At 39.0% G+C, this 16071-nt stretch overlaps 2 protein-coding genes across 2 annotated transcripts; both read left to right on the plus strand.

Moving 5' to 3' along the window:
• The first annotated feature begins 1250 nt into the window (after positions 1-1250).
• notum2 (notum pectinacetylesterase 2) lies at positions 1251-10176 on the plus strand. Its single transcript, XM_085163503.1, has 12 exons — positions 1251-1838; positions 1921-2248; positions 2363-2415; positions 2982-3077; positions 3193-3253; positions 4931-5043; positions 5170-5272; positions 5634-5822; positions 5921-6021; positions 6682-6829; positions 7427-7474; positions 7920-10176. Exons 2-12 carry the CDS (start codon positions 1923-1925, stop codon positions 8221-8223), a joined length of 1542 nt encoding a protein of 513 aa, XP_085019629.1. The 5' UTR covers positions 1251-1838; positions 1921-1922; the 3' UTR covers positions 8224-10176.
• Positions 10177-10657: 481 nt separating this feature from the next.
• On the plus strand, positions 10658-15819 carry rps15a (ribosomal protein S15a). Its single transcript, XM_085163502.1, has 5 exons — positions 10658-10775; positions 11568-11705; positions 11946-12025; positions 12355-12440; positions 15686-15819. Exons 2-5 carry the CDS (start codon positions 11573-11575, stop codon positions 15777-15779), a joined length of 393 nt encoding a protein of 130 aa, XP_085019628.1. The 5' UTR covers positions 10658-10775; positions 11568-11572; the 3' UTR covers positions 15780-15819.
• The last annotated feature ends 252 nt before the right edge of the window (positions 15820-16071 follow it).

The raw sequence follows: 16071 nt of genomic DNA on the forward strand, positions 1-16071 counted from the left end.
CATTCCAAAAGCATCTAGTTGCTATTTCTACATTGATTGTAAGTGTGCTGTTTTCTGTTTGTACAGTTTTCCAATAAAGATGTCAATTTGCCTTTGGCATAATGTATTTATTTTTCTCTTCTTTGCTTTATCATTCTGAAATGTGCACCCTACAGTCTTTTCAGCCCTGACTACCCTATACAGCCCTGCGCTGCCTTGTGTAGCCACTGGCCTTCCAAGCGATCATTATTTGCTTTGATTGACACTCTGGGATGGTGTGCATTTCATTGATGAGAATTTTAGAGCTCTGGGGCTCGTGATCCTTAGTGATCGGTGGTACGTCACCCTACAGCCATCCCAGGGGCGACAGCTACAGATCAGTTTCAAATACTCTGTCGCTTTCATCGCCAAAGGCAAACTAACTTAACCTGACAAACAGAAGTCTGCAAAGCTGTGGGTAAAGTTACCATCAGTGCACAAAACCTATAATTCTGCAGGATAGAAATCGCTGAACTTTTTTAGCTTGAGTGATTAGCCCAAGACAAGAACCAAAAGGGGGTTAGAGTATATAAAACTGCTTCAGCAGTCCTCCTTTAATTGTAATCAGCGTCTGTAGATCACAGAAATATGGTAGGATAGTTAAAGTTACGTTTTACAGTGGAGCTGTTAAGTGTTAAGTGGTATCATCTGCATAAAGAAGTGCTTGAAAATTAAACTGAACTGAAAATTGTGAGAGGAATTTACAAATCTTCCTGCATTTGAGTTAATAAAAATAAAATGCTTAAATAGTCAGATTGTCTAATGACATAATAAGCTCCAGAGAATTACCTTAATGGTGATTTTGATGAGTAGAAGGCCTTAATCCCCCCCCCCCCCAACCACCACCACCACCAATTTTTTTTTAAATAAAACAAGTGCAAAGAATAATTTGTGTGCTGCAAAGGCCCGACCTTTTATCTTAAGTTCTTTAATAACACTAATGATTTTATTAAATGAAGTAAAGGAACAGAAGCTATTATTCTTTAATTATAATATGTTTTTCTGTTAATGTGTCTTTGAAAAGGACTAAACCACGCTCCTATACTTTATATTAGTTATTTAGTGACTTTACCCCAGTAAATAAATTGTTAGATTTCTGTTATTCTTGTAAAACTGAACGTACTTAAAAGAATGAGGCAATGCATAATGCGTATGGTGCTACAACCAAGTAGAGTCTCCTTCACCTGTGCTTTAAGACTGTTGACCATGCGGGAACCTTACGGTACGACTGATTCCCATGTCAGAAAATGTTTGAGGTGGGCGCTCGAATGACCTCTGGGTCACATTCCATGCAAAGCGACTGTGCGGTCATGCTGACCATGTAGATGTTTAAATAAGAAAAAAAAATGGCAATCAGTAGCGGATGGAGGGGGGAGAAGAAGGAGGTTAGGGGTAAAAAGAACTTGTGCATGAGGTACGGTCAGCTGGGAAAGTGCTTGAAGGTGGGTGTGTGCAAAGAATTGAAATATGTTGAAGAGATGCGTGTGTTATCTTTTCTCCTCACCACTAACCATCCAGTACCTCCCCTTGCGGTGTGTCGTCACCAGATGATCTCAGGGCCTGAGAGGGGCTGCAGGAGAAAATGGGAGGAAATCTGATCCATATGGTGGCACTATAAAGGTCGTCGCTGATTTGCAGCCTTCATCAAAACCTGGTCAAGACTTCATCACTTACTCATGACTAGGACCCTCCTCTCGCACCTTGTCACAGTGCACTGAATGTCTCACCAGTCTCTCTCTCCAGCAGAACCAGTTATCTGCCTGACCCTTGGGGTGAGGGGTTCATTGCAGCAATCTTCAAAACCGATTCTTCTTTGAAAGGTAAAGTCTTTGCAAGTTGGAAAGTTTTTGAAGATTTCTCATGTTTTGCATGAAATGTCCCTAATTTTTTATGTTGCCTCAGATATGAAGATACTGGGTCCATTTGTTTTCTTGCTCTTGCTTGGGGGACTGTGGTGTCAGAACAACCGTAATGCTAAAGCTACTGGAAAGTCCACAAAGAAGTCTAGTGGGATCCAACAAGGTGATGCTGGCCAGTCTGCCTCCGCAGCTGATGTTACTTCAGGAAGCACTGGAAGAACTGGAAGCACCTCCAGAAACACCGGAGGCTCAGCCGAATCAAGACAGGAAGGAGCTGCAGGGACTCGTGGAGCTGGACAACAGACAGATGATATGAGGCTGCACTACCTCACAAACACACAAGTTACATGTAATGATGGGACAGTAGCTGGGTGAGAAGTTCTGGTTGTTTTTGCTCTTTAACGTCTGTTTGCTGATTGAGTCAGTGATTTTACAAAGATGGTTTATCTTCTGTTTCTCCTCATGCTCGTTCATTTGTTCCACAGGTTTTACCTAAAGGAATTCAGAGGAAGCCGCCGATGGTTGTTATTTCTGGAAGGTGAGTATTTAAAACCCCATATGGTTAATTTAGTCCCCTAAGGTCAGATTGTTTTAGCGTGACGCCCGCTCATTGGAATCTTAATGTGGATGTCATCTTGTCCTGTCAACTTTTTTGGTTGCTGCGTGTCACAGACTTGAAATGAGGTTAACACCGGTGGAGCGTCTTCCAAATTTACTTGTACTCTGATATCGAACACAAATAATTTTCCTGCATGTTACTGAGTGACAAATCAGCAAAAATGAGCAATCTGCATGCTGACAGTTTGTAAATTAAAGAGATCATTCTAGTCTTTTGCTCAACTGTGAATTATTATTGTTATTATTATATTTTTTCAATTTTATTTATATAACACCAAATCACAACAGCAGTTGCCTCAAGCTGCTTTATATTGTAAGGTAAAGACCCCATAATAATACAGTTAATGCACACTATGGTCATGTTAGTGTAGCAGCCTGCAGGTGCAACCATTGCTTTCACCATTCCTCACAGGCCTGTGTGATGGGCTAACAAGGGTGTCCCTATCTTGGATGTGAATGTCTAATATTAGTGTCTATTATATTTAGGTGGCTGGTGCTGCTACAGCAGAGAGACCTGTGATTACAGGTACCAAAATATCCCCCGACTAATGAGCTCATCGGGGTGGCCTGAAACTAAAAGAGGTTAGTCAGCCGACAGTGTTTCAGAATGCCTTTCATAGACGTTTCCACAGAGTTGCTTTCTTTGACTAGTGAGGCAAGTGGACATCTGTTTAATGAGCGATTGTTGGATTTACAGGAAGTGGAATATTATCTCCTAAAGCTGAGGACAACCCACACTGGCATAACGCAAATATTGTGTAAGTACCTGCATAGATGTGCTTTGTATTTTTGCGGTTAATGAAGGTGTATAAAGACAACTTTTTCTTTGTTCCCATAGTTGTTGTGTTAATTAATTTGTGTACATAATGGAAGACACTGCAGGAGAGTAGGATTAAACATTCAATTTACAAATATGAAGACTTATTTTTTTGTATTATAAATTTTCTGAACGTTGAATATGTAAATGAAGTGTTAACTTACTAAATAGACACTTTATAAACACATGTTTGTACATCAGAATGAAATGGTTTTACATCAAGATCTTTTGTCACTTTATATATATTGAAACCCTCTTGACAGAAAAATAATTTTTAGGGAAGAATATTCAGTAAATCAAGATATAATTGGTAACATTTATGAAGAATGTCTTTGTAAAAACCTTCGAAAATTAAAAAAATTGGACTAAAACTAAGGTTTTCTGCGTGTAAGTGCTACTGAGTATGTGTATTTTCTATGGATTCTTTACTCATTCTTTAAAGGAGAAAAGTTATAGATGTTTTTATTGGAGGTCATAAAACTTCTGCAGTTCATTGTGTGTCCTTGGGCAAGACACTTCACCCGTTGCCTACTGGTGGTGGTCAGAGTTCGGCAGCCTCGCCTCTGTCAGTGCGCCACAGGGCAGCTGTGGCTACAATGTAGCTTGCCATTACCAGTGTGTGAATGTGTGTGTGAATGGGTGGATGACTGGATGTGTAAAGCGCTTTGGGGTCCTTAGGGACTAGTAAAGCACTATATAAATACAGGCAATTTACCATTTACCATTACTTACATTGAGGAAAAATATGCTGAATAAATATTCACAAATATCTGTAAACATCCAGGCCAAAACTGAAAACAGCTATATTAAATTAAATTAACTTAAATTAACACATAAATGTGCATTTTTTTCTGTGCACTAATCTGAAAAATGCTATAAAAAACCTGTTTTTAGCTGTAAGGTCACTTCCTGAAACTGTTTTAGGTGATTTTTTTGTGTGTGAAACATTGGATAAAGTGTCTAATGTTACAGTTCTTAAAATGATTGTATCGAAAAACAACAACAACAAAAAGGTTGCATAATCAGGGATTCGGCAAACATATCTTCTTAATGCAGCTGGGAATACGCTTGACCTAAAAAGGATTGAAAACACAATTCTCTGTGCGTGCAACACTTTCAGTGACCCTTTTTATGTCAGACAAGATTACTTAATTATGTAGCGCAACAACAAAACTGTATCACCGATTAATGACGAATAAATAATTTATTTTGTTTTCTTTTTCCTTCCTTTCTTTCTTTTGAAGATTGTTTTTTATGTTGAAATGTCGAGGATGACTTTAGCGATCGCACAGCCTGAGGAAAGAAACGTCTGAAAAGTCTGGTGGCACAGCAGGATATATACTGCGTGGTGAACTGGCGTATGCGTGTAGTGTTTTGGGTGATATTTTTAACTTTCCGCTTTCATCCATGCAAGCAATTTTAATCTTTAATGATAAAGTTTCATTTCTGAAATTCAACAACACGCAGGCTGTGTGATCAAAATAGAGATTTGCCACTTTCTGATATATGACAGAAGTTGTCAGCTCCAGCCTGAGGTGATTTTTATGGGGGAGGGAAGAAACCAACTTCAGGGCCTCCAGCTTTAGTCTAACAAATGTGATTGTCTTCTTTATGGCAGATTCATCCCTTACTGTTCCAGTGATGTGTGGAGCGGCACTGGGCCTGCACCGACACCCCCTTCCAGGCCACGACAAGGCAGGGACAAAGTCAGAGATAGGAATACAAATGCAAGTAAGTTTCCTCAAATCTTTTACAATAAGGTATCCGTAGCTCCTTTGGATACAAGAAAACATGTATTCTCTAAATGTTCAGTTAATTAGAGAATAAAAGTCACTTCATACTTGTCTTTCCTATCAGCTGAATATAACTTCATGGGATCCCTAATCATCCGTGAGGTCATCAAAGATCTCATCCCTAAAGGAATCAAGCAGGCCAAGGTTGTCATGCTGTCTGGTAGCAGGTGAGTTTGTTTTATTGTGCTCTGATGGACAAGAGTCTATGTACCACCTGGATCGTCTCCATATCTACCATTAAAGTCCTATTTTGGGTGCATCCTCTTGTCAACAATGAAGATGTTTACAGTCAACTGTGATCAGTGACATAATGTTTATTAAAGGGCCTTGCCCTGTAATGGTGAACATTCCTCCCAGGTTAGCAGCATGGTTCTTGAGATGTCCCCGGGCCCTAAAACAGGATCAACTGAATGTGAAACCTGCTAAATGTTTACTTTCCCGCTATGAGCTGGCATGCACCGTCAGTTTGATGTCCTAAACAAAAATGTCACCCTAAACTATTTATTAATTTTCTTGGCTCCCCTGCAGCGCTGGTGGAACAGGTGTTTTGCTCAACATTGCGAGGGTGGCCAGTCAGCTCCAGCAGCTTGGTGCAGAAGCTCAGGTCCGAGGCCTCGTGGACTCAGGCTGGTTTCTGGAGAGCAAGCAGCAAAGATCACCAAACTGCCCTGAGACAGTTTCCTGCTCACCTGAGGATGCTATCAAGATTGGACTCAGGTGAAGACAATATTTAGATCTCTTCCTATGCCCGATGTAGGATTTGGAAATCATATTATTCGTGAATTTTATTGATTAACCGTGCATTGTTATCTCAGGCTGTGGAATGGGGTTGTTCCTGACAGATGTCGGCAGCTCTTTAAAAGAGGGGAGGAGTGGAAGTGCTTCTTCGGTCATAGACTATACTCTACTTTGACGTGTGAGTGTTGACTGGTGTCTTTGTTTATGATGATGTTTTAAATTTAAATGCACACCATATAACTGACTTGAGCAGTTCAGAAATAATGAGCACTGACATATTAGAACTGTGAATTTCCTTCACTCAATCAGTGAACAGACTGATTCCCACGCTGATGACATGATAAGCTAATGTAAGTTCATCTGGACTGGCTTGAACTGGACTGCATCTTTTTTTTTAGAGGGTCTGAAATTAAAGAAAAGAGATTTTCTATGTAAATCTTGAAACTCTAACTGCTACGCAGTTAGAGTTTCAAAACTTTGCATAAACTTTTAGATCATGACATCCTGAGCCTCATCCTGACTGGTCTAAATAACAAATTTAATCACCAACTGAGGCCAGCGCAAAAACCTGCAGATCTTATGAAATTGTACACACAGAAAAAAAAAAGATCACGAACATGGCGGTGAATATAAATCCAAATCCACTCATCCAGGGGAATGTGTGTGTGTGTGTGTGTGTGTGTGTGTGTGTGTGTGTGTGTGTGTGTGTGTGTGTGTGTGTGTGTGTAGGTGTGTGTGTGTGTGTGTGTGTGGATACAGCTTAATAACTGGCAGGAAGTGACTAATAGACTTGATTAAATTTACTGATTTGATCAACTAAATGTTATTTTCCCTACAGCCCCTGTGTTTATTGTACAGTGGCTGTTTGATGAGGAACAGCTGAGGGTGGAAAACATCTATATAGGGGGACAGAGCATGTCTGAGGAGCAGTGGCAGTACATACAGAACCTGGGCTTGGAGCTCAAAAACTCCCTGAGAGATGTTACGTAAGTTCCGTAGCACTTATCATATATTGACGTTCAAACATTACTAACATTAACAGAACATAAAAACTGTATGTTTAGCACTCATTGATTTCCAGCCATTACAAGCCGTAACATCTCTGTTCACATGGACCTGAAATTGAAATTAAGCCCTTTCGACAAAGCGGAACTGCTTTTTAGTGTTTTCTTTTAATATTCTTGACCACTGATAGTGGCAAATACAATCATTCGTTTTAATAGATCAGGAAATCAATTCAATCTACAATTTATAATTATAAAAAATATTTTAAAATAGAATTGATGACTTTAACAAAATGTAATAGAGCTTGCAGAACAGTGGTGGTGAGCTACTATCCACTTTCCATTTGTACATTTACATGTCAAAGCCTGTAACTGTTGAGTGAACTGCAGCCATTTAAAACAGCAGACAATCAAATTCTATGTTAACATCCAACAGTTCCTTGAAGTTCTCTGTGCCGTCTATGCATTCCTGTCAAAAGTCGTCATCACGCAGTGACCAGATTCAAATCTTACTATAGCTAGTTGAAAAATAAATCAAGATGGATTTTAACAAATGCTCTCTCTTTGCGTGTCTTTTAGGGCTGTATTTGCTCCGTCCTGTCTCTCCCACACACTAATTACCAAAAGGTAAGAATGCATATTCAAGTTCACCTGGCACCCTTGTTTTTTCTCCCCGGCAGTCATCTCTACCCAGTGAGCTCATGCTGCTGTTTTTGTTTTGCTTGTTCATCAAACCACATTGTCACCAAATGCCACTTCACACTTTCTCTAGCCTCCAAGTACCACTTTAACATAGAGATTATTTAGTTGTTCACATGGACATTGATGGGTCATTGCAATCTTATATAAATATACTTAGTTATGCTGAAGTGGGTGCAATCAAAGTCAGGAGCTGAAAGTTCAAAGTCTTTTGTAGCTTTGTATGTTGCAACACTTGCAGTTGCAAACCTTAAAGTAAAATAGTCTCCTGCCATTTGCCCTTTTTTGGTCCTTAATTACTAACTCTGACAACCTTCCCATTTTTCTTTCTTTATTTCTAATTCATAACTTCTCCTTCTTGTTGTTCCTAAAGTAACTGGACAAGTTTTCAAGTTAGAGGCACGTCTCTGCCACGTGCCCTTCAATGCTGGGACAGGAGTCTGGAAGCAATACGTAACAACAGGACCCCGGCTAAAGGATGTCCTTTTCACCTCGTGGATTCCTGTCAGTGGCCACAGTGTAACCCCACCTGCCCAGCTTTGGTGGATAAGACCACCCAGCAGGAGCTTACCTTGCTCCAGATGCTGGTAGCCATGGGTCTGGACCTCCAGAGGCTGGGCCTGGATCCCCAGGGAGATGCAGATTCTCTTGTCAGCATGGTCAGGAATGGTGGCTAAGTGTGAAAATTTAGGGTACACGAAAGGTTAGCCAGAGGCTTAATAGATGAAAACAAATGTGTTGAAAATTTAACGTAACCATAGAAATGCTGTAGAAATCTGGTTACTATGTCTTGTGCTACTCAGCATTCCATTATGCTCCACATGACTGTTCACTTTGAGACTTGGCTGGAGGGTATGTCACTGCATCTGGGTTTGAATGGTTTAGTGGGCCCTCTACTGGACACCAGTGGAAAGAGGTGTTGCAGCTGTACTGATCAACAAGCTTAGTGTTTAGCAGATGGCTGTGCATAACCTCCTACAACACACTTTCAGCCTGATCACTCCACAGGAACATGTAACATCAGAGCATGGTAGTAGAGTTGTAATGAATAGAAAGTACCTGATCGCTGACGGAGACACAAACATTTTGCTCAAACAAGATAGAAATGCTTTTGTGTTCATGCAGCTTTTAGCAGTTAATCTTGCTTTATACTCTTTATCTAAAGTCTGTTTTAGTTATTCACTGATTTCCAATATGCATTATTGAAAAATACAGAATCTGTCAAATTTCTAGTAATCAGATTACTACATAATAATACACAAATGAGCTAAGTGTTCAACTTTTTTGGAGAAAACATATCAAAAAGTTTCACTTACTTTTACTCAGTAATTTTTGGTGCACTTAGTTCCAAAGACACTACCGATTTTTGGTGACTTAGTTTGAGTGTTTAGATTCTGATGCTATGCTGACATACATATATTTATATATATATATATATATACATATATTACATAGTATCTATACATACTTTCTATGCATGCAAAATAGAAATGTGATTAGTTATTGTAATATTTCTGTGTAGGGCAGACAAAGGTGATCAGTGACCTACCACAATAATTTGTGAGTTTATTCAAGGAAAAAACACAGCTTTGACATGTGAACTTATTAATGTAAAAAAACGCTGCAGTTACTCACTGCACAGTTGTGACAATCTATGTCTAGTGACATACACAGACATAATGCAACTAGGGCTTAATATTGCAGTCCTTCATTGTTGTTAAAGCATGATTTTTCATAATGTTGTGCTGTTTTTGCATTTACAGACAATGCTGTATCTGTATGTTTTAATTTTCTTTAGGTACTGCAATAAGGGTGTTGCACGTGTCAAAATGTGGAATAAAAAATATGATGTGGATCTGAGAGTTTGCACTTTGTAATCTGTTTTATTATACTCTTCACGGGATCTGAGTCAGAATACACATTGAGAAGATTCAATAACTGTTGAAAGTATATTTCACAGTTTCCTTCTATGAGGAGCACCAAGTCCATAGAGACTGTTTGCAAATGTGAGAACAGCAGAAACAATATGAAATAATGACATAAATAATGGTGTTTAATTCAGTTCAGTTAAATTCAATTCAGTTGAGTTTTATTTGTATAGCTTTAAATTGTAAGGATTTATTGTAAGGTAAAAAACCTACAATAATACAGAGAAACCACCAACAATCAGATGACCCCCTGTGAGCAAGTGCTTTGGCAAAAGTGGGAAGAAAAAACTCCCTTTTAACATGAATATATGCCCCTTTTCTTTACTCACCACCAAGGTAGCACACTGACTGTACTGTCCTTCAAATTCCAGGCTAAGATAATCTCTGAGTCCTCATTTCTGAGAATATTTAAAAAAAACAAAAATCAGAGTCGCATTTGCCTAATGACCAAAAAAATGTTCCTTGAAATTTGAAATTTTATTTGCAACGGGGTCAACAAATCTTACTAAGTAAACACAAGAACAGGAAATGGCGTTGTTTTTAGTTTGTGTGAATATTCACAAATTTGTCAACATACAACCATGACCAGACATATTCACTGAGACATGACACTGAGAGTTAATTGCCTTTCCAAGTCTTCAATTTGGGTTACAATATCTATTCTGAACTTTAATATTTTCCCTGGGCAAAACAAACAAACAAACAAAAGTATAATTTTGGCTCTCGTATTTCCTAAGGGGTGGCCAGATCAAATGGATCTGCATGTTTTATTATATGCTGGATGCCCTTAGCCAGGTTTAGGACTGGAAATAATAATAATATAGTGTACATATTCATGTATATTTTCATATTCATATATCTTCACTTTTAAAAGCACTCATAGTTAAGCTCCTGGATATTAATGCAGGACACTCATCATCACTTGGGGACACTGCTTTAAATTTCACATTTATACAAAGCGCTTAGGGACACTTGACAGCAAAATTATTTATTTTTCTCAATTTAATATTCGTTTGAGGTCGAAGAAAGTGGCCCACTTAAGCCCACGACTATAAAAAATAAGAAGATTTTTCTAAACCTGCCAAACAAAATAAAATATTAGTTACTTATAAATGTCAGACTTCTTATAAAACGGGTGCAGTTTTTAGGGACAAAATAAACATGAATTTTTCGTTACGTTTGTTGGGGGAGTTTGGGCTTTGGCGCTGTGGGACATCTCGGCTTGAAAAAGTCTCGACCTTTTTTCCCATAATGCACTGCAGGATTTTCGTACTTCCTCTTTCCGCCATATTGCAGAACCGGTAAGATGTCTTTTTACATCGTCACCTTCAATCTTTTAAGTATCTAAAGCATCATATTGTGAAATAATCCATAAGTGAGTCCATTTCGAAGTCAAAGTTGGTAGTAATGATTTGGGCTGATTATGGTTTCCATTAGTGAAGCGGATTCATATTTTTTGTCCTGTGTTAGCGGGACTGCCTGGCCCCTATCAGGGCGGCTTGATTGCTTGATAGCTGTTAGCTTTGCTCCCAGTTATGCGAGTTTCAAATGTCCAACGAATAAGGCATTTTAGCTGTCCGTACAGGTCTGTATGTGGTACATATTGTCGATAATATTTTGACCGTTGTAACTGCAGAACTAAGGACACTACTTACTGTGGCGTTTGCAGGCGGATAAGCTAAGTAGCTAATCTGAGTGCTCATGAATGACCATGCTTCAGTGGAAGGCTCCGTTTTTCCTCTCTTAGTGTAACTGAAGCCACAGCATTACTTGTCAAGAGTAAAGTGTGAGCAGTATTTAACCTGCGATCTCTGGAAAATATTAGCCAGGAGGCTCATAATTGTAGACGGAAGGGAAAAGGTCGGCATGATTCGTGTTAGCAAGGTTTTGCTAACTAGGCTTTCTTTTACTTAAGTCCTCATTTGTAGTGTAGTGAGCATTTTTGTCAAATTCACTGAGTTTTTTTGTAACGTTTCACCATCAGTGTTCTATTGTAGTCTGTAGAGCGTCGATGGTGATGATACTCACTAATTTCCTTCTTGTCCAGGCCTTTGGATCTAATGCTAAAAGTCTTTGTGTGTGTGTGTCCACAGGCATCATGGTGCGCATGAACGTTCTCGCAGATGCTCTCAAAAGCATCAACAATGCTGAGAAGCGTGGGAAACGTCAGGTCCTCATCAGGCCCTGCTCCAAGGTTATTGTGCGCTTCCTAACCGTCATGATGAAGCACGGTGAGTGTCGTTATGTTAAAGGTGTGTGCGTTCCAAGTTGATACTTTATGTACCACATGCAGTTGTAAAGCATCTCGTAGGGCTGACTGCTTTGTTTGTGTGTACAGTTGGTAAAAGTATAACTTCAGTTTAATTTGAGACCTCTAGAAGCGCCCTGATGTGTTTAACTTAATGTATATAATAATTATGCACGTTAATAACGTGTTTAACTTAATGGTCTTTGTTATTTGCGCCTTGCAGGTTATATTGGTGAGTTTGAGATCATTGATGACCACAGAGCCGGAAAAATTGTTGTCAATCTCACAGGCAGGCTGAACAAGGTAAATATAACCAACCTGCGCTGTTATTCATGTCACTTCTTTGATAGTTTTAAACACATGCTTTGTTTCTTTTGCTATGAATGACTGAAGGAAATATAATTTTATGTTAGTGCCGTTTAAATTAACTTGGGTCTTAAAGGGCTTCTAGTCATAATGGCGACAGAGAAGCTGTTTCTATACAGTCTTTACAGTTATGTACCAGTAAGTCAGTGGCCATTGTTTTCATTTCCGATATGTTAAACTTGGTTTAACTCTTATCACTGTCTAGCCTTGCTTGTAGCTTTAATGGTTTGTGAATCGAGTCTAAACCACTCTTTCTCTCTTGTCAGTGTGGCGTGATTAGTCCACGTTTTGATCTCCAACTCAAGGACCTGGAGAAGTGGCAGAACAACCTGCTGCCCTCAAGACAGTTTGGGTGAGAACTATTTGTCGTCACACTTTCAATCCAAAAACCAATAGAAATGAGCAACCAGGTATTTTTAAGTGTATTTTGGCCCCTAAATGTCTCTATGTGATGAGTGAGGCTCTGGGTTGAAAGGTGCACCATTTGCTCCTCTGATGCCTTCTCTTTGTTGGCCCTGCCTGACAAAATGTTGTAGCTGGTTAGTGTTTTAGGTGGTTAACTATGTCGATCCATATGTCTCGATTTGTCATGAGTAACTGTAGCTTAAGTATCGCCGTTTGTCGCTTTTAAATGTTTTGTGCACAATGGAACTGGACAAAGATTTATTTTGTATAAGGCAGCCTCAAGTGGATGTTTTTATTTATTTTAAATTGCACTCTTAATAGTTTTTCAGACAGATGTGTGACTAGTGCAGAACTATACTAGGCCCATTGATCAGATGGCTACCACACTGTTTCTGTAGTCCTGCACACATTACATTGTTAATGTGTTTCCCTGTTGGTTAGATGATCTGTCTGAAAGATCATTTTACGATCTGTTACAGTTGTGATAGAGAGGGCAGAGAGGACATTGCTGCTGTCTCAGCCTGTAGCTGAGTTTAAAGATATGCAGCTGATTGAAGTGTCTTCATAAAAAAAAAAAAACAGCTTTAAGAAGCATTAAAAACACGTTTAATGCTTCTTGAGCAGGTGGTGTGATAAAGTTGTCTTTTTACTCAAAGGTTTTGATGTAGTTTGTGCTTACAGTAGGGCTGTAATTTAATTTTATTTACAATTATGTCTCCAGGTGCTATGAAAACAGGATGAAATGGCTACTTTATTTTTTACATTCATTATTGCTTCCCTTACCCATGTTTTATAAATCACTTGTGTGCATTTATTTTACTCTCACAGTTTAGTCTCACTCTAATCAAGATGACTAAAAGATTTAGTTGTGAAGATCTAGCTGGATGAAGTAAAACAAGGTTTCTGGGGGTGAACGTGTCAAAGGATCCTTAAAAGTTTCCTTTGATTCCAAATTGCTCAGGGTCACTGACTTTGTCGGTGTTGCTTTCAGTAGCGAATGACAGTTGGCCTCCAGCTTATAGTTGAGCTGTTCTCCCCCGTGGTGGTCCTCTGAGGTATCCAAATGTACTTTTGGCTGTGTCGTCTCCTTTGTCTGCGCCCTCACCCTCAGCCCTGCATTGGTAGCAGGCCAGAAATTTGTTGTCCTTGCGACACCAGCTTTATCATTAAAAACATCTCTAAGGCCTAACTCGCGACTAGATGACAGCATTACCAGCAACTTTTAAATTAGAAATTTTTTTTCACTGTACAGATCAAAGAAATGGCTTCAGAAAGCAATAAAGACTTTTTTAGTTATAGATTATTATTTTTTTAAACATTACCCACCTCGACTCCACTGTGGCATTACTGTGTCTGTGAAAGAGAGGGAGGCTGCAGCTGTTATCATACGTGTGGCTGGAAAAGAACAAACAACTTTGGCTGAATTTTTATAACAGTTTTGGTTCCCACACATGCCCCTTAATACGTTTTGCAGCTAACTCACTCCCCCAATTTGAGTGACATCTCATCACTGTTGGGGCCTAAAATCTGTTCAGCCAACTTGGTGTCACCCCTGTGACGCTCCCCCTCCTCCTCTTTCCTTTTTTAAAATCAAGCAACTGAGAATGAGTTGGCTTTTTTGGTGTCTGTCCACTGATGAGGCAGCAGCTCCTCTAAAGACTACATTTAAAGAATTAAATGTAAACTAATAATTACAGCTTCTTTTTTTTATGGTAATATGATGCAGTGTCCCAAAAGGTTGAATCTGTTCATCTGGATGGAGTGTTTTCAGTGGGAGAATCAACCTTTTGGGATTTACTTACCGGAATGATTGAGCATACATTGAGACATGATGCAATGTGTTACCTTATCCTGAGGTTAAGGCTACATTTAATGTTTTGCTTTGACAAATTCCATCAGCATCAGACTCGAGAGCACAGACTTCACTAAAGCAGCCAAGCATACTTAACTGCTTCCGACATGTATGTCGACCATGTACATGTATGATGTTGTGACATCTTTTGCAGACAGTATTTTGCTTTTAGCGACAATGTCAATAAATGTGGCAAATAAACTTGTGATTATTACGCTCTGTCAAGCATGACAGGAGAGTACACATCGTAAAAGCACATCAGTATTAAAATGTGGGTGTTTTACACCTTTAATTCCTTACTGTCCAATAACAAACAGCAGCTATGTTTGAACAAATTAACACTGCACCGATTGTCTACATACTTACCAATGTAACTCCGCTCCTTTGTAGGGGTTTGAGTGGTTGGCGTTGGAAATAAAGGGCATGGTGCATGCTCTGGATGGTGTACAGTTTGTACATATTAACGTTGTCAGCTCTCTTGGGTGCATTTGGACTTAATTAGGAAAGAACGAAGTATTTTCTTTCTACACCATAAAATCTCAACAACGGATTAATTTTAGCAGACTTTAGCACTAAACTCCAGCAACGCGAACACACTGTAGCACTTCACAAACTCCAACCAGCTCTGAGGTGAACGAAAGTCTGTTTAACTTTTAAAGACCTGTGCTTGTAGAGCTTCTGGGACAACTATGGGTAATAACTGTGAAGCAAAATATTTTTATACTTTGCTGGAAATGCAATGTTAACAGCAGCACTTCAGAGTCCCATATTTTACTGCAAAGTATACGCAGACTCAAACGTGTTTTTACAAAGAAATATTTGGTAAATATTTTGGTTTTGATTAGAATATTTTCATATGTGGACACTGAATTTGAGCCTAAGGTTTTAATTTTGGAGATAAAGGTCTTTGTTTTTGGAGATCCTTTTGTTTTTGAATGGAAATGAGCAAAACTGAGCGTGAATAGGATCGAGCTTGTTGTGACAGTTGTAGTTGAGTTTTGATGTGTTAAATGCAGTTGCATTTGGAGCATGAAATCCATAGTAACCTGCAGACATATTGGGCCCAGTTTGCATCAGCCACTGACTCGCAATTAAAGTATGGGTTAATATTTAAATGGGTTTTTTTTAATAGCTTTATTTGAATATTTTGCAGCTTCTGTTTATATTTTACCCTACTGCGCTTTATCTAATCTAATTTTGGGGGTTCTATATAGAAGTCGGTACTTTTTTGTCTTGTTAAACACTCCCATAGCTGGCAGCAGTTTCACTTAATGTTTTGGAAGATGCAGTCATAAATGTGCTGCACATTTTAATGCTCTGTTTGACTCTTGTTTCCATAGATACATTGTGCTGACCACCTCAGCTGGCATCATGGATCATGAAGAGGCCAGACGAAAACACACAGGAGGCAAAATCCTTGGATTCTTTTTCTAAAATGTAAAGAACTGCAAATAAAAAAACCAACCAGAGGAAAGCTGGCAGGCTACTGTGATTTCTTACGTGCAGTGAAGTGTTTGAGCCGCTACTTGAAGTGTGTGCTGTTGGCGGTTAATGGTTTGATTTCTTTGATAACTTGACCTGGCACTACAATTAATGTTGCTTAATCCTAATTGTACAAAAGTAGGCCCAATGAGCAAGACAAGAACATGAATCATGTTCAAAGGTTTGAACTACCACATGAAGTATGATCTGACACAAACCACATCAACTCCAGAAATTGGAGATG

This window comes from Neolamprologus multifasciatus, chromosome 6 (assembly GCF_963576455.1).
Source record: "Neolamprologus multifasciatus chromosome 6, fNeoMul1.2, whole genome shotgun sequence".
Classification (NCBI taxonomy): domain Eukaryota; kingdom Metazoa; phylum Chordata; class Actinopteri; order Cichliformes; family Cichlidae; genus Neolamprologus; species Neolamprologus multifasciatus.

Coding starts and splice junctions, on each gene's coding strand:
- notum2 (XM_085163503.1), top strand. CDS start 1,923: ATGAAGATACTGGGTCCATTTGTTTTCTTGCTCTTGCTTGGGGGACTG. Junction 6,022..6,681: donor ACTATACTCTACTTTGACGT/GTGAGTGTTGAC, acceptor TTTTCCCTACAG/CCCCTGTGTTTATTGTACAG. Junction 6,830..7,426: donor AACTCCCTGAGAGATGTTAC/GTAAGTTCCGTA, acceptor CGTGTCTTTTAG/GGCTGTATTTGCTCCGTCCT.
- rps15a (XM_085163502.1), top strand. CDS start 11,573: ATGGTGCGCATGAACGTTCTCGCAGATGCTCTCAAAAGCATCAACAAT. Junction 11,706..11,945: donor AACCGTCATGATGAAGCACG/GTGAGTGTCGTT, acceptor TGCGCCTTGCAG/GTTATATTGGTGAGTTTGAG. Junction 12,026..12,354: donor TCACAGGCAGGCTGAACAAG/GTAAATATAACC, acceptor CTCTCTTGTCAG/TGTGGCGTGATTAGTCCACG.